The sequence below is a fragment of the Rissa tridactyla genome, chromosome Z (assembly GCF_028500815.1).
Source record: "Rissa tridactyla isolate bRisTri1 chromosome Z, bRisTri1.patW.cur.20221130, whole genome shotgun sequence".
NCBI lineage: Eukaryota > Metazoa > Chordata > Aves > Charadriiformes > Laridae > Rissa > Rissa tridactyla.
Genome location: NC_071497.1, coordinates 49112328 through 49138957, shown reverse-complemented (window position 1 = coordinate 49138957; position 26630 = coordinate 49112328). Strand labels below are relative to the sequence as shown.

Sequence of the window (26630 nt, the reverse complement as noted above, 5' to 3'; positions counted from 1 at the left end):
GTTGTCCACACCTTCAATGTACTCTGGTAGCTAAATTCAACACGCTCTGAGTGGGTGCTGAGCCTATGGAGGATAGTGACTTTCCTGCATTTGTTTTCCACAGAAAGTGGAGTGAGGCTTGATCTGTTGTACACATGTGACGATGACAAAGGAATGGAAATTATATTATTTTGCTGATCTCAACCACTTCCTTTCTGTGTTCACCCCAGGAGGAAAATAAACCACTGTTTATACTCTTGGTGAAGCTGGACTCCTCTTGGACATCCATAATACTGCCTACTAGAAGTTTGTTATTCATGGCCAATGTGTTTATTATTGAACTGGTTTTCAGGCTGCCCTTGCTAGCACCACAGCTCTGAAACTTTTTGTGCATGGCACCTGTGAAAAATACAAAAGAGTAGGATGGAAGTTATTTTTTAGGAGTTTTATACACTGTGTGTATTGTAAGCCCCAGTGACCACCAGATCCCCTGATCGAGGGATATAATCCAGGTGGGGCAGGAAAGAAACAGATGATAATGCAGTGTTTTCCCTTTGGTATTTGGTCCTTGGTCCTTCCTCTTGTCCTGCTGTCCTTTTACAGTAACCTCCAGCAAGAGCTCTTGAGTGTTATCACCTCTTGTACTCTGGAGCTCTGCAAAATCCCTCCCATCAACATCCTGTTGGCTTCCCTGAAGGAAGGTAGCACACTGTGAAATCTTGTTTGCAGGTTTGCAGGTCATAATGATTCAACAATCGCTTTCTTCTGTTTTTTCCCTCCATATCTTCCCCCCCCCACCCCCCCCCCCCCCCCCAGTAAGCTGTTCTGTTTTTGTCAAACCCACCACTGTGGGTTTGGAGTTGAAAGCAGGTAAATTGAAGGGATAAAACAATGGTTCTCTGGTCACCTGTTGGGTAGGGAACCTAACTGGATATATATTTTGCATTTCAGTTTTATACCTGCTTAGAATCATTGAGCTTGTTGCGACTAATGTAATATCAAGGAGGGATTGTAGTCCATGCTAAGGGTGTCATATATGTCCCCTTTTCCTATGATGGTGAGGAAGGAGGGTGGCTGGGTCTTTTCTTTAAGGACCATGGTAAGGCAAACATAACAGACAGCCTGCTTGGACTTGATGATTATTATCCCCATAGCAGTCAGACTGCAGTAATATTTGTATTTAGAAAAGTTAATACTCGGTTTACTTTTTTTACTGAATGCCAGCTTCAAGGTTTTTTTATTCTATTTAAAAAAAAAAATATGTTAAACGCCAGAATGCATGAAACAGCCAAGATTTACACAACAAAGGCTGGATAACTGCATATATAAAACATGAGCATGTATATTAGCTACACGTGCAGGTACTCAGATATCAGGGACATGTGCATGGGCATCTGTAAACTCAGTCATTTTCTTAACTTATACAAGCTAAATGCTGCTTTAATGCAACATTTCTACTGAAACATAAAAAGAAAAAGCCAAAAAGTGAAAAGTTATACATCTGTCAGCAAATATTTCTTGGTTTCTCCCTTGTGCATTTACTATTACATAAACTATTCATAGTCCTGCTGTGTTGTGTACATGTGATAGGGCCAGGGGACAGAGCCTGCAGTTATGCAGGTGGATTTCTCATCTCACAGGGACACACCTGAACAGGAAAGATGGAAGAACGTAGGAATATGGAGCAAGCTGTAGAAAGGTGACAGTCTTAATCATAACCACTATTGTTTTGAACATACAACACCTGTTACGACACACTTTCTTTGAGACTATCAAGGTACCAAACACTTTTTTTTTTTTTTTAACCTTAACAAACCACCCTTCTTGACAACTAGTTGAGAATTAGCAGCCTTTGTATCTACTGCAAATGAAGCACAGAGGTGTAGGATGAATGGCTTCGCTGTTGAAGAGAGATCTCGGAGAAAGACAAGCAATACGCCATCTAACAGAACAGGGAGAGTCTAAGTCTCGGTTCTGGGGATCTGTGCTAAATAGTCACTGATTTCCAACTTACATGAAAATGCTAATGTATAAAAAAAATACAGATAAATCTGCCACGATGTCATTGGCCAAAGACATTGAGTCAAGAACATGCTGTTAAAACACAGGAGTACACCAACTTATCTTACCATTTTCCCAATCATCATAACATATGGTCCCAAATACTTGTTTACTCCGAAGATGTCTAGTAATCGTATATACCAGTAAATTATGTTAACACAGTATATAACTCGGCCATCACTCCGGAGTGGCAGATCTTGCAGACGCAGCACCATCCCAACGGAGAACAGGAGGATGGCTATGAGATCAGTAACATTCCAGTACTCCTGCAGCCAAACTTTTACTTTCTGTAACAGTTTCCCAGGCTCTGACATCAATATCTGAAGGACAGAGGACATGGAGAGGTAAGGAGCTGAGCTGTCTTAATTTAAACTTGAAGAAATCTACAGTAAACAGATACATGCCACACAGGCCAAAAGCAAAGCTGATAGACTTCTGTCATATAAGTATCTCATGTTCTCTCTGATTTTTCGGAGAAATCTTCCATATCAACCATTCTTAGCTTGCATCTATATGCTAGATACTTAAAATAAAAAGGACGAAAACCTCACTCGCTCTAAAATCCCCATGAAATCAGAAGAACTATATGTATATCATTCTGATTTTCAAATGTATTGACCCTACTTAGAATCTTGGAATAGAGGAGGAAACACAGAAAGATATTTCATCAGAAAATTCACATTTAAAGAAGCTGTAGATTTGAAGAAACTTATTCTAAAATGTGTATCAAACTGTCAAGAAATAATTAATAACCATAAACATCTAGATTTAGCATTTAGTGCAGAGAGATACTAGGTACTACTTGGGCCTGTTTTTGGAAATTAAATTTCACAGCTGAGAATATACTTCACAGAAATAATTAATCTTAGCTTATGAATTTACCATCATTCTATTTGCAAGATCATTTGAGAGACTTGATTGTTTTCCTGAGTTACTGTTGAAACTATTCCTCAAGCGATTTCTATGAATAACTCCTAGCTTTTAGTTAGTTAACAAGCTGTTTGTTTTAATTTTCTATATTTAGCTTGAGGACATCTGAGCAGACTCATACAGTTCCTTAAAAAGATGAATGTCATCTTTATAATTTTCTTATAATTCATTTTCAGAATCAATTTTAGGCTCATATTCTGTGAACAATCTCCAACATCTGCTTAGAAATCCATTCTGACAAACGTTCTTGATAAACTTTTGTGGAAAGCACAATTTGGGGTGAACGATTAGACAAAAATGGCACACACGGTTCTTGCCAGCAGTCTCCCACCTACTGAGCCAGCGGCGCTTTGTCTCCATCAGTATTGCAGAGTCCTCATGTGGCGATGGCCACTGTTCTCCTTTTTCTTTTGGTTAGTGAAATACACTCATGATAGCCCACACAAGTAGTGTCTTTTCCTCTCTTCTTTTTACTTATAACGTAGAGTTTACCATACAGTGTTTGAAATCTGCCTTTGAAATCTAAGTGGCTGTTGCAAGACCATTTTTAACCTAGTCCTCAAAAGCAACTTGCTGCAGAAAATACAAATGTAGATGGTAACAAATTCAGCCCGGGGTACAAATGTGCTGTTTCAGCTGAGGTCAGCGGGACTCGCACCCACTCACATCAGGACCGAATTTGGCCTCTGGTGTCACTGTGGAATAAATGCGCGTTTGGCCGAGTGAAAAGGCCACAGTGGTAGCTGCAAGTGGGAGAGACCATGAGGGGCAGGGGATGGCAAAAAAACTTCACTCTGCCTATAGCCCCAGTGCCACCTTAAATGCTCCGGCTATGCTCTGCGTGTCTGCTTTAGCATCTTTAGGGACACGCGTACTATTGCTTGACATAATTAGCACAAATTTTGATGATTAAAAGGGGGAAAACCTATTAGAAATGTGCTACAGTATTCAATATGGATCTAAATTTTCCCCCGGTTATGGTTGGTTTTATTTAAAGCCTGTGCATGAGATACTTGGACAGACGGAACAGCTATAAGTTTTGAATGAACTCTATTTGGGGTGGGGATTTGAACACGGGCTTTTTGGTTGTCATGCTATCACCATTTCTCTGTGTCCATTCTGTTATAGCATATCTCCTTTTCCTCTCCCTGAAACATACTTCACTTTCTGGGCCGCATTCCAAGGAATATAGCTGTGCTTTAAGATATGTCAGAAGACCGCCCCATACTTGTGAATGCTATTAAATGTGCATCGTATGGAAATCTGAACAGAGAAATTCCATGGGAGAAAAAGAAACAAAGAGAGATATTCTTGATTTTAAAATGGAGGAAGATAGTTTTTTAGTGCTGTCCTTTTAACAATCCATCTGCTTTTGTGCAAAAAAGAGCAATTTTATGATAAGCCCGTTCATCAAAAATTATCCTGAGAAAAATAATAAAAACAGATATTAAAATAAAAACAACGCTTATTTCCTTTTGCATTCTGTCTTTCTTGGTCAGGGTGATTTTACCTCTCTCATCTTCTCTATTCCCAGAGTGAAAATGTACGAGATGACAATCCATTCCTGTGTAGATGGCCAGCGATCCATCTTCACTAACACTATATAATTGAACAGCATCAAGTAGCCTATATAAGCCAGCTGTAAAGAAACAAAATGAATATCAATAGTCACTATATTTATACAACTGAACCAGTTTCTTGGGTACAATTTGATGTTCCTAATGCCACTGTAACCAGAGTTAAACGGACAAAAGAACAATTAGACAGTGTTCTGGCTTGTCTGTAAAAGCTCACATTAAATCACGTACAGTGTGGAATCTGCAAAATACATGCACAAATGTCCTCTGCTCCAGCTACACCTGCCTCCCCAACAAAAATGTATTAATGCAGTCCCCCTGGATCATCCCTTAGCGATGGGAATTCTGATACCACTATGCAACCTATGTGAACATCACCTGCTTCTAATACCCTTTACTCCTCTAACACCCCTCCTCTGTGTTTTTTCTCCGTGTTCACCTAGCCTAGGCCGACTCTGGCATTCCAAGCTGTTTTTGCACAATCCTTGCATGGAGCCCAGAAGGTCCTAGGTGGTCCTAGGTTGCTAGAGGTCTTCCTACCCAGTGTAGTACTGACCTAACCTATACCATTATTCCCCCCCAAGACACTGCTACTCCTACTAACATGGCTGCAGCAAAGCCAGCTATAGCCACACATTCAATTGCCTTATATTTTTTGCAAGTTTTTACATACGACTGTTTTGCTTTTCCTTCTCTAGTAAATCTGCATTCTGGCTTAATTTTTGATACAGTGAAAAGCCTTTCAAACAGCAGCCTTACAAGAAAATGCATCTTAAGCCAAATTTAAATCAGAGAAAAGATGGTTGAGTTCTGTGTATTAACACTTGTCATTGTTGCAGAAAGCTTATTCCATACGTCTGCATTTCAATACAGTTTTTCTCTCTCAACTGCATGTTACTCACAACTATTGTGTACTTGGTGTCAGACTTAAGATGAAACAACAACAGAGGGGCTTGAGACTTTTGGGTAGGATTATTTCAGTGTTCAGCACCTCACAGAACAGGATTTATAGTCCTGTTGTATTTTTTAGAGAACATATCTTCTGCTCTGTGTAAAAGCCACTGGGTTCTGGCTTTTCTTCCAGTTGTTGCTTTGAAGGACACTTGAGAGAATTCTTTACATGGGCCATAACTACCAGTACAGAGAAGACACCCAGTTGAACGCCTCCTTCTTGTCTATGTAAAACAGGAGGAAATGATCTCATTTGTCTTTCAGTTTGTGCATGATGGCGGATTGCAACGCTCAGGTCTAGAGCTTGGTCTTCCCTTAACACCCCTAAAGGAAACAGAGAGCAATATTTACTTAGGTCAGCTTCTAAGGTGTCAGCTGAGTCAGCAGAAACTCTGTCTGGGCAGGCAGAACTGGACGCACACCTCCCTAGATGAAATAACACTTTCTACTACAGTGCAAAAAGCCAGGTGATACTGTCACCTAACACGCCTTCTCTTAGGTCTTATTGATAATTAATTATCAGCAAATCTTATTAATTTGGTCTGACTCAATAGCTTTGGTGAGCATTTGCAGTTAGTATGGAAAAAAAATAGGGACATTCGGGTTACACAGGTGACAGAAACCACAAAACCCTCAGTGTAACTAGGGCCTTTTGCTTCTTGGTTTTGTTTTGAGGTGTTGGGTTTTTTTATTTGTTTATTTGTTTGGGGTTTTTTTTGTCAATCCAAATTTACCGAAAATTGTTGAAAATTTTTGCTTGTCAAAAAAGAAAAAAAAAGCAAAGAAGAAAAGTGTCTTGATTTAAGAATAAATTGATGCTGAAACTGACCACTTTAACCCAAGAAACAAACCCTTCAGATAGTGTGTGACATCCTCCTTCTTCCTCCCCAGACCTGTAATTTGCTCCTGCCTTCCAGGACGATGTTCTGATCCCACAGTGTTGTCAAACCTCAATACAGCCGCCCATGCTAGTACTCAAGATGCTTTGAAAATGCTACTACACCAAGTAGCTGAACCCTCTTTTTCATGCATTTACATGGCTTGACAAAGAGCTTGTCATTTTCACCCTTGAGGGAAGTACCTGAAGAAACTAACGAAAGGAATGCCTGCTAAGAAATTTCTAGGACGGGTTTCTCCCTGCCTTCCTATGGATGCTGTCCCATTCTATAGAAAATACTCAAATATTCATTATAGTAAGGGATAAACCTGGAAATTGTAGCAACAGAAGAATGCTTAAAGAGGGAGAATACCCTCCCCTTTTTTCACCGATTGCAATAATTAAATGATCAGAAAGCAAAGTGGTCTGAATATGCAAAACTTAGGGCAAAGGTGTTTTTATGTTTAGAAGATGACTCTTACTTGGGGTTCCATTCCCTCTGCAGCTATTCCTCCTCAAAAGAGGTAGAAATGAGGCCTCTTACCTCCTGCTAGTGTCTCAGCCTAAAGCTAGTCATTAAAAGGGGAAGGCCACCCTCTTCTCCTCAAGCAATCTGTGAGATGAAACCTTTGAGTCCTGGTTTTCAATGCAACAGCCACAAAACAAAATGGAGTAGTTGACTTTTGAAACTACTGCATGTCCAGGGAGAAAGGCTACATTTTTTTTGGTTGAGAAAAGGCAGTTTATTTTGGCTCATCTGCTGAGCCAAAATGTTACTTAGTTAAACATACCAACATTTAACCTGATCTTGTGTATTTTAAGAATGAAGGTGGATATAGCTGTAGAGTAGTAGCAGATAGGAAGATATAGAATACTCAAATTATTTTAAATAGCATACAATAGCCATAAGTATAGTCACTTTTCTTGCATTTTGGACTGTGGAATATAAAATTTGGAGGATTTCTTTTGAAATCTATGATTAGTATTTCTGCCTGTGTGCTTGTAAAAAGTGTTATAGGCTGTGCAATTTTAACCCTCATCTGAAAGTTGTTTTGCTTTTAGTCTCTGGGAGTTTCTCAATAGACCCAAGTGGTCCAACACTGCAGCCAGAATCCACCTTAATTTGCTCTTCAAGTTCAGTGTAGCCAAGATCCATCTTTAATAAGTGACCTTGACTGAGATCTGCCTCAGGACATAAAACTGTAGGAACAGGTCTAAATGGAAATGCAATATTGATCTTTTTCTCCCATTTCAGAATTGAACTAACAGGGAGAGCCAGGATGCTTCTTTCTGTTTACAGCGTAAAGACTTTTCTGGTTATGCATAATACATATTGCAATTGATAATGAGACTAGGTTGCTGATGAGCAGTTTCTAGACTCATCAGCCTGATTAATGTTCAATGGACACACAGTTCAGCAAGTAGTTGCTCCAGGTTGCCAAACTGGAGCTTTTTGCTAGCATAAGCTGTCCGCCACAGTTTAGTCTCAGTTGATGTGAGTTGTTCCTGCCCTCTGTAGACGTATTGCCTGGATCTCAGCAATGCAATTTTTCTTACAAGAAGTTATCTATGGAAGGATGCATTCTTTGTGATTTGCTGTGCATTCAGCAGAATGATGGAAAATATAACTGGGAAGGATCACCTGAAATCATCTGGCCAATTCCATGGTTTTGAGGCAGGATTAATTACAGTGTACCATAGTGAACATATGTTTTGATAAGATAGACTTAGAAAACACTAATAATGGAAAATCTGCCGTATCTTTACACAGTTTATGACAGTACTTCTCAGAGCCATTAGAAACTGTTTCCTAACATCTTACCTAGAACTGCCTTGCTGCAATTTTAACCATTACTTCTTGACCTGTTCAGCAAGGATTTGGAGATTATTCCATCTTGTTCCTCTCTGCAACTACTTACACATATTTGAAGACTATTACATTCCTTCTGCAGACTTCTCAGAAAACAACCTCACTTCCTTAAATCTTTCCCCTTAAGTCATGTTTTACAGACCCCTGGAAACATTTTTCTTGTTCTTTTTTTATGTCCTTCAAACCAGTCCACATGATGCAGAAGCTGTACTGCAATAGAATATTCCAGACAAGGAGACTGAAAGGATTACTTTCTGTGTTCATTTTACTTTTTGATCTCATCCTTCCACATTCTAGTGCAATCTGCAAATTGCATAACTAATGTCTCCTCCATCATGCAAGTTTTGAATGAAAATATCAGATAGCACCTGATGTAGGAGAGACCTGCTTCCAGATCAACAGTGAATTATTAATATCTACTCTTGAGGACTAATTGCCAAAAAGTTTTGTAACTTTGTAACTTGAATATAGCAGTTATTAATTTTTATATGAGAATATCCAGTAAAGTTTTTGATACTGTCTTACTTTAGTCAAAATATATGATATCATTTTATTTCTGCCTTAACCGCAAGGTCTGTTTCTTTATAACACAGGGAGATTAAACTGATTTGACATAATTTGTTCCTGAAAAATGTACATTAGCTGCTACTCATGTCTTTGTTATTTTGTGGGTACTTACACACATACTTTCTCTGCAGACTAGTCAAAACAGGACAAAGAAAAAAATGTTCCAAGAAAAGATGTGCTCTATCTGCTTCTTTTTTTCATCAATTATAATCAAATTTGATATCCTGATTCAGCCCTGCTTCCCATTGGGCTTACTATTTGGAGCTCTCCTATTGGGAATTCTCCTATTGGGAATTCCTTGGGAGCACTGACTGCAGCAAACTGCCACTTATTGTTGTATTTGAGGAAAAACATACACAGTCATTCAAATTTTAACCATTAACTTCCAGAATGAAATGGTAGTCTTTAATAAGTCTTAGGTTTGCAAATGCTGTTTTTATTAAACTGTTTACAGGTAAGCCCTCCAATGCACACAGATGCAGACTTTCAGTGAAACACACAAGATGACCATAATCTAATTTAAGTATTTGTCCAAACAATAGCAACACAACAGGGAAGATTTCTTACTGTGTAAAACCAAAACTTAACGATGGGTGCGTTGTAGAACTCATAAATCTTTCTTCCAACAGGGATCAGTCTGTGCCTGCTCTGAACTTCCTCTTCCTCTTTCTTTCTTGAGGACTCTCCATTCCCTCGTCCAAGCATTGCCTACAAGAAAGAACATTTTTGTGTTTCTTTCTTTGTGAAAGACAAGTTAAGCTATTTTTTGATATTTTAAAAAGGAAGCTATTCAAAACTTCTCTGATTTCTTGATCTTTAGACGAAAGCAGGTGACCATAACTAGGTGTGAAATACTTTGTTCTTAGATTATCTTTTTTACTGGGAATTTGCTGTTAAATACTTTGTAAAACAAAAAAGCAATACTTTGGCAGCAACTGTCAGCACCGATGTGAAATCCTTGATTGGTGAACAAATAGAGAGATGTGGAGAACATTTCTCCTTTTTGCTGTATGGACAGCAAAATTTTTACCTGACAACAGCTTTTTGTGGTGTACTTCTATACAATAAACAGACGCACACAGAAAACAGATAAGTTTTGGTTTTAAACAAAGATAAGTTCATAAGGCTGAGACTGAGAGAGAACAACAGGGGGAAAGATGAGCTGGCAGTTGCTGGGCTGGAAGTGAGGCAGTCAGTGACTCTTTTTTTGTTGACCACCGGATCTGTCAAAGGCGATGATCCCACAGTGAACTTCACATGGATGTAGAGGACTGACCAGTAGAGTTCACTGCAGCATTAAGGCCTTGGATTGAAAGATCCTTCCATATGATTGTAGCTTCTTCCATAATGAAGTTCCAGACTGCTCATGCACTGCCTCTGTTAGGCTTGATCCCACTGGTACCGTTGCAATTCCGATCCACTGAAGATCTATGCTGAGCTCCAGAAACACATACTTCAGGAGTCCTCAGCCATAACTGCAAACCTAACAGGCAAAAGATGGCAATATTTTGTTTACTCTTATTTTCTTGGTCAGCTGCAGAGAGCTGGAAGGAGTGACTAACCTATATACGCACTGAAGCTAATGCTTAAAAGAAGGTGTCCCATTGTATTTAGAGTACAGCGCGATCTATTAGATGTTCTTTCTGAAGCAACTCTTTTGTGAATAGTAGACTAAGAGTGGATTTTAGGTCTCTGTGCCCTGAGCAAGTTCTTACTATTTAGTTTGTGGCAGCACCTATAGATTGTGGCACTCCTGCACATGAAAGCAACTGCAAGAACTGAGATACAGCCATCCTATGTAAGTACGCAGGGATTGCACTATGATGCTTTCATTTAAATCCTTCTATAACATTTTTCTACAACTAGATCAAAGCACTTTCATACTTTTATGTTAACTGAAGCAAACTTTCACCATCCCCAAAGATAACATTGTTCTCATCTGCAAAGTGGAAAAGCAAGCCCATAAAGAGAACAATTAGATGCCAGACATATTGTCTTTCAATAAAGAGGTCCTTCTTTTATCTATCTCTGTACTCCCTGATTCAACAGGATGTTCAGCACATATTTAACTAATCAGCTTCAGGTGAGCTATTTGATCTGGTTCTAGTGCCCTGCAGGAACATGAGATGCACTTCTCACATATTTAAAACTAAGAATCACAGTCTTTCCTTTCCTTCCCTTTTCTAGACCTCATGTGGAGCTATTCATATATGTCTTCGGTCTTGTAAAATAGTAGTTTGTAATGACAAACTGATGACCACATTTTTTTTTTCTTTCAGTCAGTGTAGATATTTGTAACATTATTAGGACCATGTATGGTCCTAGATGGCTACTGCATATTTCGTTTCATTTATGCAGTTAGTTTTTTCCTCTGGTATTATTACTTTCTACTTGGTCACTTATATTCTTGAATTTGACTATGCACAGATGCTGTCCTGCACATTCTTAATAAAATAGAACAAAGATTCAGGACACAAGTATACCACACTGAAACTAACTTGCTGAGATCCTCTTAAAACTGTAGCCTGCTTTGATGAAGTTACCCTATTTCCTTTACCTTTTAATGCCTGCAGATTTCTAAGTTCATTGCCATAAATGCAGATGAGACAATGCATATTAAAAAATTAAATATACCTCCTGTTAATTCTCACATAGCACATAAATGCCCTTAAAAGTCCATCAAGAGTTTCATAAAAAAGGAAAAAGATGAAGTGGCTGTTACGCAGAGAAGGATTCTTATTAGATAAGCAGATAGTCTGCAAGAACATGAGACTTACTCAATATAACTATAGTAGCAGAGATTACGCAACCTTCTCAGAACGCCAACTATCATTACCTGAAGTCTACACAACAAGAGTGATTCCCTGATCTATATCAGGGATTGTTTATTTGGGGAAAAAAGAAGTAGAATATGATCTGAATGCTTTGGGAAAAATGATAACCCAAGAAGGTACTCATTTCTTTGCTTCTCTCTGCCTCCTGACACTGTTTTAGGGAAAGCTGCCATCTGGTGCTACAGTTTTCTGTAGCTTTTCCCAAGGCTTTGTCTCTGCTGTCCTCTGGTGCTCAAGAATTTTGCAGCAGAGTGAAAATGAACACTGACAGATTTAACAAATGAGCAGTGCTGTGCTTTAGGGGAAGGGATTATTTCACAGAGTTTAAATTCTTCACTATTTTATAAATTTACTAATTCTGAGACACCCTGAGCTTTTTCTAGAATCAGGAAGTTGTGGATGTTTTTAGGATCAAGCTCTTTCAGTACCTGGATTTCCGCTTTAGCTCATGGATGCTGATTCCTGTTTGCTATTGCTTTCTTGTTGATAAATGATGCTGTAATTTTATCTTGTTATAATTAGTTTTGAATTAATTGTATCGTATAATACTAACCTCTCCCCACCCCCATGCCACAGATGGGGAATTGCTCTGAGACGACTGGGGATTAGATTTGACCTGGTGTCCCCGACTGTTAATTATATCACAGGATTAACAAACTGAAAAGCCTCCCCATTAGAAACATACAGAAATAACCTAAGTGACAGTGTTAACAGAATAGCTGCAATGCCGAATGTGAACAAATGTGTTTTCACTTGGAGGGGGAAGCAATAGGGTGGGAATAACTGAAGACACTGCTCTGCGTGGGCGGCATCTCTTTCTCTAATACACAATTTTGTCCATGATTCACCATGAGTCATGCAAGGTAAGCCCGACAGCAGCTCAACTACATTGTAAAGTACAGTACAACTGCATCATTTTAGCCTGAGGGGATTGATGTGCGCATAGCTTTTACATGGAGATTTTTCTAATCAGGATTCTGTTTTGTTTCTTTTTTTTTTTTTTTTTTTTTTGGACAGATTTTGTTTTATGTAATTGAGGACTGTTCACTGCTAGGGAACCAGGACAGTTTTGGGTTGTGCATATTTGCATTAATATATGTTAATGATCCTATAATATATTTATCTCTTTTATAATTAAATAACAGGGATTTCAGTCCTGCTAGAATGATCATAGGCTCTTAGAATTTTGTCCTTAGTGAAACCAGCGTGCTACATACAGACTTACCCCATATTCACACAGAACTGTTGTGGAAAGCTGGGTGGATATACTATACCTCTCTCTGCATACCCCATTGTATACTGTGGAGTTGTTCCAGGGTTACCGTTCTCTGCCTTGAAATACTGGTAGGAAATAAAGGTTTAATGCCTTTGAGTTACAGATGTGTAAAATTGGATTTTGCCTGTGCTCAGTGGTTCTTTAGGGTGAATACAGAGGAGCAGGGCTAAAGCACCAGGAGCTCAGTCATCCTGGCTGCTGAGGACAGCAAAGAACAATGCCAGGGCAGCTGTGTGGTGGTGATATGGGAGGTTTACAAAACTCTCGGAGAACAGAGGGAAATCTCTCCTTATGGAGAGGGTCAGTGCTTCTGCCTCATGACCCCCAACAGTGTCTCCCACTGCCGTTTTCCAGACAAGCTGATGGGGTGGCCCTCCCATAGCGGGCATGGGAGATGCTGCGGGCGCTGTCCCTCAGCGGGGTGGGTGAGAGGGCTAGGGGCATGAGGACATTGGTCTTCAACCTTTCATATCTTAAGAACTGTATTTTTAGTGATATAATATTTGGTTAGTTCTTGCCACGGAGAAAAAGCTAAGCATATATACAACAGAGATAAGACCAGAGGCCAACACAGCCAGCTTTGCTGCCGCTGAAAAGTCCTAACTCGGACTCTTAGTGGTGCCCATGGAAATCCAAACTTCTCATTTGATGTGGAAAATTAGAACAAAATGAGCAAAACAACAACTGAAACATCTTCTAAAGGACTTACATGAGTTATTGTGTGTTTTGAAATAAGACCATTTACTGGGGAACTCTAATACCCAAACAATGGGGCACTGAATGGGGATAAGGATACTCCTAATTATGGCTTCCAGAATCAGTGTTATTCTAAGAGGAGGGTAGACTGCTGGGGTTTCTGACTGACCTAAAAATCAGCAACTAATCAAGGCCCTGGTCAGGACATTGTACAAATACAAAATGTGCCCGGTCTTTAGACTTTAGTGCCCTTCTACTCCTCTATGTCTAATATTCAGGATTAGTGACTGGCAGCTCCATGCATAAATAGTGGTAAATTCCTTGTTGCTGAGGGAGTGGTGATGAGAGCAATATTCAAGCATGTTTTTGTGAGTAGCTGCTATAAGGAAAGTCTGTTGCCTAGCATCTAGGTGTTAAATAAATGTGTGCACAGCAACCTCATATATCTGTTATGAAGTTAAAAGCAGGTGTGAGTAACAAAGTAGTTTACAGTGAATAAACACTGCATCTTCATAGTATAGCCAAATGTTTAGCTACCCGCCAGATCCTTTAAGAGGAGCATAAAACAAATACATACTCATGCGGAGACTTACTTCAGTGTTGCTGTAGTCTGTATGATCACATTATTCTGTGTAAATAAATTAGGTGTAAAATAGCTCAAAAATTACTGTGGTCTTGTACATCACCCACTCTACACAAGTGCAGTCCAGAGGAAGAAACTGACTCTTTTGGCCTGTCATTAGTCACCTGGGTTTAGCAGTGCAAGACACACAAGACTCCATGTGGAATCAATGAAGAGACCTTGACTAGACGTGATCTCTTTATCTTAATAGTACTTTTATAAAAATGCATATGGGTGTAATATCATAGGAATACGGAGACTTGAAATGTATTCCTTAGGAGTGATTAGAAGTACACTTAGGCAGATTGTTTACCTTATTTGCTAGAAATGGATTTTTGAGGTGACCAAAATGATTTTTAGTTCATTGTTTTTGTTTATTTAAGCTTGAAGCTGAACAAAGCTCAGAAACCCAAACCATGGGAAAATTTTGAAAATATTTTAAACAATCATGTGCCAATTAACTAAATGAATAAAGAAAAACTGTAGTAATCACTTCAAAAAAATAATACCTGTTTGTCCTAAAAGGAAAAAATGTGGAGAAAAATATGCAGTTCATTTTGAGTACAATAGTCATAAGCTATGGTTAGGGTGAGTGACAGATCTATTGAGCCAGGGTTCGGCAATTGATTAAACATTTGTGATATCACATCACAATCAGTTATTAATCTTAATGAACTATGAATTAGGTATCCTTAATATAAGTGTGGCTAAAGGGAAACTTCACAAAGGCACTTCCCAAACAGTCTTGCAGGCATTCTCTCATCAGTGGAGAAGAGACCCAACCTAACTTAAGGCAGACCATTTGACTAAGGGTGGAACAACGCAAAACTTCAATCTAAAATATTTCCTTATTTTTAAAACATGACAGGTAGAAACACTCTCCCTGACACGCTGCCTGAAGGTGAATAAATATAACTGGCTGTGGCATCTAACCACAGAAATATATGCAACAGTCTCTTTGCTAGCAAATCATCTTTCCCCACCACTGAAGGGCACCTGAGTGAAGAAGCTGTGCTAGAAGCCCTAAAGCACAGTATAGATTGTATGCAGAAATATTAAGTCAGCAGGAGTATACCAAAGATATTGTTTCTAAACTTGCTGGACTCCACAGAAACTCTTATTTTCTAGAAAAGGCTGTATTGTGTCTGAAACTTCAATAGAATGATGCATCAAATTTGAGGGAATTAAGGGCAGAGTCGAAGACAGGAAAGAGCAATAGGACTGTAAGCACATGGAAGGGAGAAGGGAGGGAACATCTAAGACTCGTCTGGAAAAGAGATCCAGTTCAGCACATCACTTCCTTGTAGCCGGAGTCAGAAGGTAAAAAGGAAACACAGTATTGTAGACAAGAAACCAGGAGCTGGGATAACTGCAGAGAGATGGAAATGACTTCCTCCCCGAATTTCTCCCCATTGCCAAGAAAAAGGCAGCTTGCAAAGTGCTTATTTGATTTGAATAGGCACTTCATAAGTGGATCAGAAGCCAGCGATAGTAAATTGCAATTAATAGCTAATGAGTGGAGAACGGCCCATTGCTGCTATTCTGGCTTCTGGTCCTTCCCAACGGCCAGGTTCTTGCCTGCAAACGGGTCCTGTAGGTGGGTCTTGTGGGTTGGTCCTTCGGCTTGCCTGCATATTGGGTCCTGTAGGCAGGTCCTTCTGCCTGCCTGCAGACGGGTTCCTGAGGGCAGCTCCTGCTGTTTGCCTGTGGGAAACAGTCTGGGTTTTGTGTTTTTGTTTTTGTTTTTAATTATTTTAATTTTTTTACTTTTAAATTAACCAGGAAAATCCCTTTTACTTCTATGCCTCTATCCTGACCTTGACCAACTGGGGTTGAGTTTTAAGCTGTTCAAATACACCACAATCAAACCCAAACCAAAGCAAGCCAAACTAAACTAAGGCAGCTTGGAATATGACCTATCGCTCATATGATAATTGCCCAAATTAAAAAGTGCCAAACAAGTTTGAGAACAAGAGTCTGGAAGTAGGTGGCTTTTATAGTTTTTAGTGCTTTAGCGATCTGATTCTCTTTGTGGTGCAAATTATTCCTCTAAGGTTATGTTACTAATAACAGAGAAGTCCTTCCTTACACAATTCTGCTGAGCTGCAGAAGCTCTTACTAAGGGTTGAGCTGTCTCACTGCTTGCTAATGTCTTCAGTGGATTAAAAACTCTGTGTGTGTATGTATGAGAGGCAATGACAACAAATTCGTAATGAATTTTGAAAACCATTTTCATCATTTTTCTTGCCTGTTTGCACACTTACTTCCCCTCTAATGAAGTTAACTGAAAGGAAAACAAATAACTCTAGCTTCTATGAATCTTGGGCATTTTCATCCAAAGGAAGATGTAGTGAGCTTCTTTTCTACCAGAGAGGCCCACTCATCTATCATGGCTGAGCGCTTTCAATTCTGAAATCTCATAAATTTTTTTCCAATAAGGCAGCATCAAATTGAATCAAAATATGAGGATATTCCATCACCACATGATGCTTCAGCATCACCATGTACTGCTGCAACACCGAGACACAACGATGCCAACTTGTTTGGTTTGAGTCCCATCAAGGAGACGGGAGTGTTAAGAGTGGTATCCTATCACCTGCTAAATTTAGCCATTAGACAGCCTGCAACACCCACAGAGGTGGGAATAGCAAATTGACAGCACTGAGGCTGGCAATTTATTGTTGGTACTTACAGTGAGTTCCATGTCCTCCTCCTCTTTTTCTTTCACTGGCTTCTCTGGTTCCTCTGGCTCCTTCTCTTGAAGATGGATCTCATTAGCCTGGGACATGTAAGGCATATCATCTTTGTTCTTGAACTCCAAGCTGAGGATTGAAGGAGGAAGTAGAATTCCTAGAATTACCTAAAGCAATAATAATGATAACAATAATCATCACAGTAAACAGATTACAATCATGATGGCTACTTATTATCAAATGGAACAACTCCCCCAGGACATTTAGGAAAAGAAAGATATGCATGCATGTGAGTTTCTATGGCAATAGAGTATTTGTCACTTGCGGTAATGTTTTCAGAGCTCCATAGTGAAACAAAGTACGTAACTTCTGTTAGCATTGCTGTGAGTGCTATGGCTAATTGTCCCTCTTGAATATTTTATCTGCTTGCTCATCAAAAGCATATTGTTACATACCGGAATGTATTTACAAAATATTACATAAGGTCAACAGCAGGTGGGACCACAAGAGTGTTGGACCTACAGATTTCTGTATTTTACTTAATAGAAAATATCAGTGTAAATGACAAGCAGTATTAATTTCTACAGAGAGGGTTAATAGGTCTCAAGCTCTCTGTGTCCATACCTAATGCACACAGGTAGTCAAGGCTAAGTGTGTGTGGATCTGAGGAGATAAGGCAAAGCCAACGATAGCAAACGCTGATGTGTTTAGCTATGCAGTCCCCTTAGATTTTGCTTCAGTATGCTGGCAGCCGTGTAATGCTCACATTAATGACAGCTCCTTCTTTTCTGCCTTCCCTCTCTTACGATGTGGGAGTGCAGAAACCATTAAAATTACCTTGTGTGGATGTACACAGTGAACGATGCTTGGGGTTAAATCAGTAGTATAACTGAATAGATATCACAACAATGCAAAAAGAAGTGGCCTGTCTGTAGTCACAAGCACAATGGCTTTTCCTGGTTTTGCTGTAATCTCATGGAAAATGATTTTGTTATACATCTCTCCCTAAATGGCAGTGAAACCAGTTAGTTAGCTTGTTGGCAGGTCAGGGAGGGTGACTGCTTGTGCTCGTCATATTGGCAGACAGCATGCGTGTTGCTGAAACCATCCGAAGTACCGCAATTAGGAGCCGTTAGCATATATGGACGCTGTGCCCAGCCTCAGAAGAGCTGAGCACCAGGCTGTCTGCACTGCTCCTGCACTCGGCGTGTCGTAAAAGGATGTGTCCAGGGAGAGGGGGTTATGGGCAGACCTGGCTCCTCAGAGAGGCTGTTTTTAAGAACGGGCAGGATTAACAATTGCTCCTCCCCCTCCCATTGGTGCTATACATGCCCAGTGAGACTCTAAAGAATGACATTCAGCCTTCTTGCCATTTGCCCACCTCGAGAAAATTGTTCATGGGAAATAATCCATGATTCATGCTTGCAAATTTATTTTTGCCATGCTGCCTCATGCTTAAGTAGTTTGTAGCCTGCTTTAGCTTTAAACAGGCCCTGATAATGAGCTTCATTGAAATAAAACACAGACTAGAGACTGAGTAAACGATCCTTGTGAAGTCCTGATGTTACAAGAACCTGAAAGGAAACAGAGTCTGTTACCTTCAGCTATTCATTGTGAAAGAAAGGTCTATTTTATGGCTTAAGAGATGCACGCTGCAAAGCAGAAAGCATACAGTGGGAAATGAGTTACTGCACTGACCCTCCCTACTCAGCTTGAATATCTGCAAAGCCAATTCTGCAAAGTGAATAAGGCAGCAGTTCCTCTGAAGGGCAATGGGCCTGTGAGTTGAGTCAGAAATCTGGGTAGTAAAGATGTCTCCAAATATGAGAATTCTTTCTATCTGTAAGCAGAACAATATTTAAGCACAGCTCCTGCAGGAGGATGATAATGCTATCAGCCACTTATCCTCATTCATCACTGTCACTGGATTAGACCCAGTACGATAACGATGTGTGTACTCATAAGCATTCTTGCCATTACTGAACATCTTTTCACACATCAAAACAGCTGAACAATTACCCTTTTTCACACACACGATTAATGCAGGAGAGAGAATTCCTTTACCGAAAATATTTCTCAGTCAGCTGGGAGGAAGAGGCAATTCCTGTTTGCGTACTGACTGGTGAGTACTTTGGCGAAGGCGAGAGATGCCAGCCCATGGACAAAAATTCACCTCCCAGAATTCTCCCTGCTCTGTTAGCAGTTTCGCTAACTGAGGAAGTAAAGCTTAAACAGCTTTGAAAATAGAATTATCCTCTAGATCCTCTAGGGTACTCCCTTCAGGTCAGCCATCAGGAAGATTGGCAGGGGATTGCAAGGAAATTTGTACTGCTTGCTTTGGCCTGTTCTGGGGAAGGTTGTCAGATCAGCACCTTTCACTGGCGGTTAATTCACTTACACATGCTTTTTCTTTATTTGTCTTTAAAAACCTTGGCTAACTCCTCAAGTATCCAGGCAGGGTGACATACTAACCTCCTGGCTCAATTCTTATTCTGATAACTCTCACTGATGCTGGAGGGGGGGGTTGAGAAATGTGATGAAAAAACTAAGTAATGTGCTTTGAACTCGGGTTTGTGATAAGCTCCCTGATGAGAATCTGGAGAATATACCCTGCTTAATGTCGCTACAAATAAGCACCTGAAACATGGTTAATTGAGCCAGCTATTACTATTTCTTGTAAGCCCCGTCACCATCTATTAGAGCTACTCTGACTGTTAATTTTATTTTAAAACAGTGCTGACCTTTAGGCCAGAATTTTTGCGCATCCGGAGACGACCCATCCACATGTCCGTGAGCAGCATTTGGCTGCAAGTGTGAGCAATGAAGTCCCTGTGCTTGGCTGCCACCGCGAGCTGCAGGCACGTGGCGTTGCTCCAGTTCTTCAGCTCGTAGGTCAGCAGTTTCATTGCCAGTTGCTCATCCTGCTTGTACGACTGGTCCAACAGCTCCACCGCCAACTGGCCGAAGTCCCTGCAACAGAGGGACATTGGTTCATTCCCATTAGCCCAAGCAGCCTGCTGCAGAAAACACCCCTCGGCAACTGACAGCCTCTGCAAGGGGGGGCATCACCTTCCATCGTGCAAATCGTGATGTTGACTGTACACACGGAAACCCACATTTTCAAATGTGAGTGGCTAATGGTAGGCTTATAAATAAGTGCCCTGACTTAGCAATGATGAGCACCCACACCTACCAGCTGTCTGCTCCCACTTGCCTGCCCACCTCCCTGACATTTTCTAGCTGAAATCCTCTGTTTATCTGCAGCTTAGAGGATTGCTTCTGTGCTGTTTGCCCATGGCTACGTGGTCAAGCGTCCTGGAAAAAGGAGCATCCAATACCCTTTTTTAAATTCTTTGTCTCAGACTTTTAACATCAGGAAAGATTATTATAGAATCTAGTATCTTGGCTTGCTCACCCAAGCACGAGCTCTTGGTTAATTAACACTTCTGCCCAAATATTATGTTCGCCAGGACTTCAAGAATTGTTCTGCTTGGGATGAACAGAGTGTCTTGAAATAGCACAGATAAAGGTTGCAGCCTGACTCTGGAAGCCTCAGGGAGAACACAATATAGATATTTCGTTGCCATTTTGACACCTTGTCATTTCAGAAGTTATACTGCTAGCAACTGCTTCTCTGGCAGACGGATTGTTTAAAAGCCATTTAGACTTTCTCTAAGGGGACTGCATTTTCCCTATAAGTTAGAAATGGAAGCAAGGTACATATAAGCAAATTTCAGGCAGGTTCAGCAGTCTCTCTCCCTTTTATTTTTTTATTTATTTATTTTTTTAACCCAGAGAAGTGTACATGAAAGAAAATTCACCTGGAATTATGGTTCAGCTCTTGGGAGATGTCATCCACCATGTCATTTTCTGATGCTTCGTGGGCCATGGCTTTGCAGAGTTTACAGGCGACCAGTGCTTTAGCCATAGCCTCTTCCCCATGCTGCCAAAAGAAGAGTGCCATCTTCTGACGCTTCATCAGCACAGCCCACACCATCAGTTCATGGAATGGGAAGGGGAAATGATTGATCTCAGGGTCATCCAAATCAATATCGACTTCTTCTTCTCTTTTCTTTGTTGTTTTCCTCCCTCGCCGCAGAGGGACATCATCCTGTGAGAATTGTAGAGAAATTTTTTTCACCAGTGAAGGAATTCAGTCAATTCACACAATGCATTGGAGTCAGTACCTGAGATGTCAAACACATTCCCTGCGGGCTACACCCTTCAGCTTTTTTGTACAAAATATTTAACACAGGAAAACGATGAAAAAATTATTGGTCCATGCACTGTAATCAAGAAGTCAGTAACCCCATACCTACACACAGGGCAAAACAGCTTTGCACTATCACTCTGAGCTGTTCTTTCTCCCTAAGAACACGGAGCACAATCACACAATATCCAGAACCATTTTGGAAAAGCCACCATTAAAGTGAAGATAAGAGTTCACGCCAAATATAACATCTGTTGTAATGCATCCGCCTTGTTCCACCTACAGAAAGTACATATCCAGGGGATGTTCTGGTCTGCTGAAGACTCCCTCCCTGCTTATTCTTGTCTTTTCTCCCTTCATCTTCTCACAAGAGTAGCAATCTCCTTTCTTCATTCCCATTCTACCTTTGTATCCTATGTTTATCCCTTCTTTCTCCAGCTCTGAAAGCTATTGCCTTTAGTTTCTTTCCCATTTTAGCTTACTGCTTTTATCAGATGAGCTGACCTGTTCTGTGCTGTGTCTGTGGAGGGCAAAATGAAAGTTGTTGTAAAAAATAAACAAACAAGAAAACACTACTATCTCCTTGAAGCGTCAGGGTAGCCAAAAGTGTCAACAAAACAGAAATTTGGCCCATGTGAAGATTTCTGCACCATTCTCTACAACTGCCTCATTTCTCTGAACACGTTTTAAAGTTACACGGTTATCTGACTGAAACTCTGCTTGGCCTGACAGACTGAAACATTTTGCTTAATCTTTGTGGAAAGAAAAATGACGCATAGAGGAGGCAGAGACTTCTTTTCCCTTGTCTATCTGTTGAAGTTTTATTAAGAAATGTTTCTTAATCTGACCCTGGCGTAAACAAGTTATCTGGATGAAAAATACAATTTCTGTGGCACATTTCTTACACAAAACTTAGAAACATCTATTTGTGCCTCCATTACAGTGAAATGAAACATTATCTTGATATAGCGTATATTTGTCAAAGAAGGAAAAGACATTAAGATTTATCGCAGGTGACCTACCTCCATTCCCAACAGTTTCAGGGCTTTTGGCTGTACAAAAAAGTTAGAAAAATGTTATTTCTCCCAGAAGGGTGATGAAAAATTGCAATTATATGTGTATTCATACATACATACATACATACATGCATGCATGTGTGTAACATCTGATGTATAACATGTAATATAGAGTATATAATAGACAATATATAACAAACATATGCAATGTAATTGTAATATCATATACATATGTACATAAATCAAATAATTACATATATATATTTAATTCAACCTGGAGTTTGACCCTATTTCACCAAAACACACTACAGAAATCATACATTTGTATTCAGGTAAAAAATTACAGTTGGTTTGGGGCTGTTCTAGTGGAAAAGAGGTAGGAATTCCTGCTAAGGCTTGTATGGATTTCTCTGGAGTACATCAGTATTTTGGCCATTCCCCTGGCACACTTTTATTGACTGCTGTGGAGCTGCCCTGTATGTTAGTTCAGTGTGTGTGAAATCGCTACTCAAATGCTTTTCTTGATGGAGTGACTAAGGGAAGGAAGTCACTCCCAGCAGCTGCAATTACTACCTTCCCTCTCAAAAGTGAAGAATGCAAGCGCAGGGAAACAAACAAACCAACCCATTTCAGGTGTTCGGCTGTAACCATTTCACAGAGCCAGAGGGGACTGTCTTATGTCCCAATAATTTTTTCATTAAATTCATAAAGAATGTAGCTTGCATCAGTGGCTGGCTTGTGGTATGTTGTGGTGAAATAGCTGCTATGTATGTAATGGAAATGACTCTGTAGACTGTGTAGTGTGTGCACATGGATCCCCCCAGTCTGGAGCCATCTAAGAAGCTATGTTAATCCCTGCCAGTGAGTAGGGATTACCTACTGCAGTCATATAGATGGCCAATAACTTGCTCCTTACCCTTTTGGGCCCAAATAAATTGTGGTACAGTGTTCTGAACCGCTTTCGGGTGTAATTGCAGCGATATGCTCCTCCCATCAGGTACTCGATCACCAAACCGATATCAATCAGACTTATCCGATAATCAGGGGGTAAATTTCCCTGCAATGAAAATAAGAAGGATGGTGGGGGAGGAAGAAATGCTTATTACTGGCATTGTTAAATATACTTTATAGTGATATTAGAATAAAACAATTTAAATAGGTAAAAGAGGAATGTATTATTATGCTGGTTAATTAATTCACCTTAAAATAGATCCAACCGAAACCTGGATATTCTCGCTTGGAAAGAAGACATAAGTTAAATAAGAAGGTGAAGAACTTGTTGGAAGTAACAGAAGATAACGTCAGTACACAGTACTCATATTCTTCAGCTGAGGAAACAAGGAACATGACTGCAGAACAAAAAGCACGAGGATCAGCACACTTGAAAGGTCAGGCACAGTTGCTGGACTCTAGTCCTGCAAGACAGCACCTTTTCTGCACCATCTGTCCCCCACAACTCTTGCCCTGGCATCTCACTTCTCTGCTGGCATCTCACACCTCTGCTGGCATCTCTTTGGACTGCCTCATCTGCACTGCCAAGGCATGGTGAAGTGACATCATGCGATATCATTTGTTCGCATGGAACCAGATCCTGTGTGTGATCTTCCATCCTGCAGTTTTTCCTTCCCATGTTCCAGGAAGGGAAGGGCAGGGGGGAAAGAGCTGTGTTACCTATTCTAGAGGACTTGCATAGCGCATGAGTTATTATTATTGCTACACACTAGAGGCAGGGAGAGTCTGTTAGCATTTGTTCTTGGGGTTATGTACAGAGACCCACATATCTTTGCTTAAATTCCACTCCTACTATGAGGAAAGTACCTGTATGTAAGAAAATAAGTATGAAAGTATAAAATACCTTGGTATTTTGTTCAAGAAGAAAACTCCAGGCCTAGCAATTTTCCTAGATGGTCCCTCCTTGAACTCCCAACATATTTTACTGAAAGCCCCTCTAAGCACTGTAATCTTACTACCAGATTTCCAGCAGTGCCAGGGAGATTGTCTCCCAAGAGATGAACCGTGCTTGTAGCAGGGATCATTAGCAGGATCCTGGAAAAGACATCACATACTTGCTCTTCTGTTTCTTTTCCTTTCTTGTCCTCTGTTAAATATAATATATATGTACAATGTCTTCAGCATGCACCTTTTATTTTGACAGGAAAAAAAAGGATAAATATGCCTGCGTCTTATTTCCCTCACTTTGTGAACTCCCTTGCACGTATCTTCCTTCTCTTCACTGTCAAGCCTAAAAATGGCAACGCTAAGGTTATGAGTTCTCCAATACTTATGGCTTGGAAAGCTATGAAGAAAGATCTGAGTAACAGATTGTCTCGTACTGCATATGAATCTAAGTCTGCCTTTAAGTTAACTGGGCATTTCCATTCCCCAGTAGCAGTAAGCCTGATGTGAAACCTAGCAGGCCAGAACAATTTTGTGGGGGGCTGGTCTCACGGATGTGCCAGTGAAGTGCTCTTGGGGGTCTCTGTCAATGGAAGAACAAAATCCATGTGCTTTTCTGTTCTCCCCAGGGAGCTCCACAAGGAAAAATCCAATCACTTGACAGGAGGAAGGCAATGCCCCAAATGAAAGTCTGCCTCCTTCTCTAATTCACTGCCTCCAAATTGTTCGGACGACAGTTTCTGGTTCAGCGAGCAGTTCCCTAACAGAAAAGAAGGCCTGATTCAGCAAATTGTGAATAGGTCACCCAGACCTAGAGATCTCATTAAGAACCCTGCAGATTTACAGCATTCTGTCCTGCGTGTCATTCTGCAAGGGATGTGGCTACAAATTAAAGGTGGAAAGAGAGGTAAATTATCCTTTTGTGAACTGTGTGTGGTAGCCTTAGAAAAAGAGAAAATCACGCTAATAAAAAATTAACTTGTATAGTCAACATTGCAGAAGGACCAGGAAATTGTAATTGTTAGCTTCAAAATTTGTTCAGTCCACTGTAATGAAATAATCACATTTTCTCTAATGATATACACCACAGATTATAGTTAGTCTGTAGCTCTTTTTATGTGATCATCAAAAGAAGGTTAGTGATTTGCATGGAACAATGTTCTGACTGCCACGTCTTGCTGGAAATATCTGTATGTCTGCAGATATCTGCCTGGCTTCTCTGCAGATGTGCTTATTAGATTCAGAGCAGAGAAACACTAATGGAGAGCAGATGGCAACTAGCTCTGCAAGAAGAGATGAAATGGATGCAAAGGTCCTCTTTCCTCTTCTACTTCAGCCAGGAAGAGCAACGCTTATTTCCCTCCCTGCTCGCCATGGCACACACAGCATGCCGAAAGGTTGAGGAAGGAGAGAGGGAGGTAGTGCTGTGATGTGCCATGCCTAGCAACGGGCTGGGATTCAAAGGGACAGAAGATCAAGAAAATGTAGTGGCCAAAGGTGAGCTGCCAACTCTCTTTCGGTAATGATGTCCCTTAGCATACCCTTTTGCATTCTTCCAGCTCTTGGCTAATCTGATGGATGGGAGAATCACTATGGTCCGCAGGTCTGCCTGTCAGCCTAGTTTATTTGATCCCAGTCATTTTTATTCTGAACTGTTTGAAGAAAAATGATGTAAATCTAAAATTTAAATCCTGCTAGTTGTTTGTTTGTTTGTGTCCCCCCCCCCCCACACACAATGTTCTTCTCTCTCCAGAATGGTTAAGACAATGACAGTGTTTGGTTTTTCCCTCAAAATGTTCTTTTCTTTCCAGAATGATTAAGACAGTGAGTTTTCCTAGAACAAGGATGAAGGCACTGGCAGAAGTGGGAGTTGTAGCTCCAAGACAGAGTTGTAGTTCTTCAACAGACTCCTGCTGTCTTAATGTAAGACACTAAAACTAAATGCTTTGATGTTGTTAAGTGGCAAAAAATACTTGTGCAATTAAGAAAGCACAGCTGGCATCAGGGCGCTGCATGTGTTAGAAAGCATGAGTTTCTTTATGTAGTTCTTCTGATTTCTAAAATTTCATAAAGGGATATAGATGAAAAATTTCCAGTAGAGTAACTTTAATAAAAGATGCATCTAAACCTCCCAGATAATATTGAGACATTTTACTAAAGAAAACTCACATATTCCCAGTAGAAATATACATTTTGTAGACATAGGCATATGTATGGCTCCATGCTAACACACAATTACTTTTCCAAAGTGAGCAGCCCTAGTAAGGCCAATCGGACCATCCTTGTAAAAGGAGTTATGCACGTGCCAAAGCATTTGCCGTATCAGCAGACACCTTGAACTACCCTGGCAGCGGTGAGTCTGCTTGTAAATGAAGGACAGTGGTGCAAGTGGGCCAGAGCGCCTCCAAAACCAGCAAAAATTTGGATGGGCTAATTCTAGTACAGCCAAGGTCTTCAGGAATGGCAGAGGAGAAGGTCTGAATTTTGGGCATGATAGCCACCCCAGTCAGTAATCGATTAACGTTTTAATGCCGGGACAAGTTCTTTAGTGCCAATACGTTATTCTTTTCCTGAA

At 40.3% G+C, this 26630-nt stretch overlaps 1 protein-coding gene across 1 annotated transcript in view; it reads right to left on the bottom strand.

Annotated features, from left to right (window-relative positions):
- Nucleotides 1-26630, bottom strand: part of TRPM3 (transient receptor potential cation channel subfamily M member 3) — a 415507-nt gene that overhangs the window by 23979 nt on the left and 364898 nt on the right. Inside the window, exons 13-22 of the mRNA XM_054184768.1 lie at nucleotides 23360-23395; nucleotides 23076-23216; nucleotides 22166-22195; nucleotides 20755-21044; nucleotides 19675-19903; nucleotides 16933-17100; nucleotides 15819-15944; nucleotides 9380-9520; nucleotides 4481-4609; nucleotides 2109-2360 (exon numbers count right to left, since the gene is read on the bottom strand). Coding sequence (XP_054040743.1) covers nucleotides 2109-2360; nucleotides 4481-4609; nucleotides 9380-9520; nucleotides 15819-15944; nucleotides 16933-17100; nucleotides 19675-19903; nucleotides 20755-21044; nucleotides 22166-22195; nucleotides 23076-23216; nucleotides 23360-23395 — 1542 coding nt within the window. The remainder of the gene's footprint in view (nucleotides 1-2108; nucleotides 2361-4480; nucleotides 4610-9379; nucleotides 9521-15818; nucleotides 15945-16932; nucleotides 17101-19674; nucleotides 19904-20754; nucleotides 21045-22165; nucleotides 22196-23075; nucleotides 23217-23359; nucleotides 23396-26630) is intronic.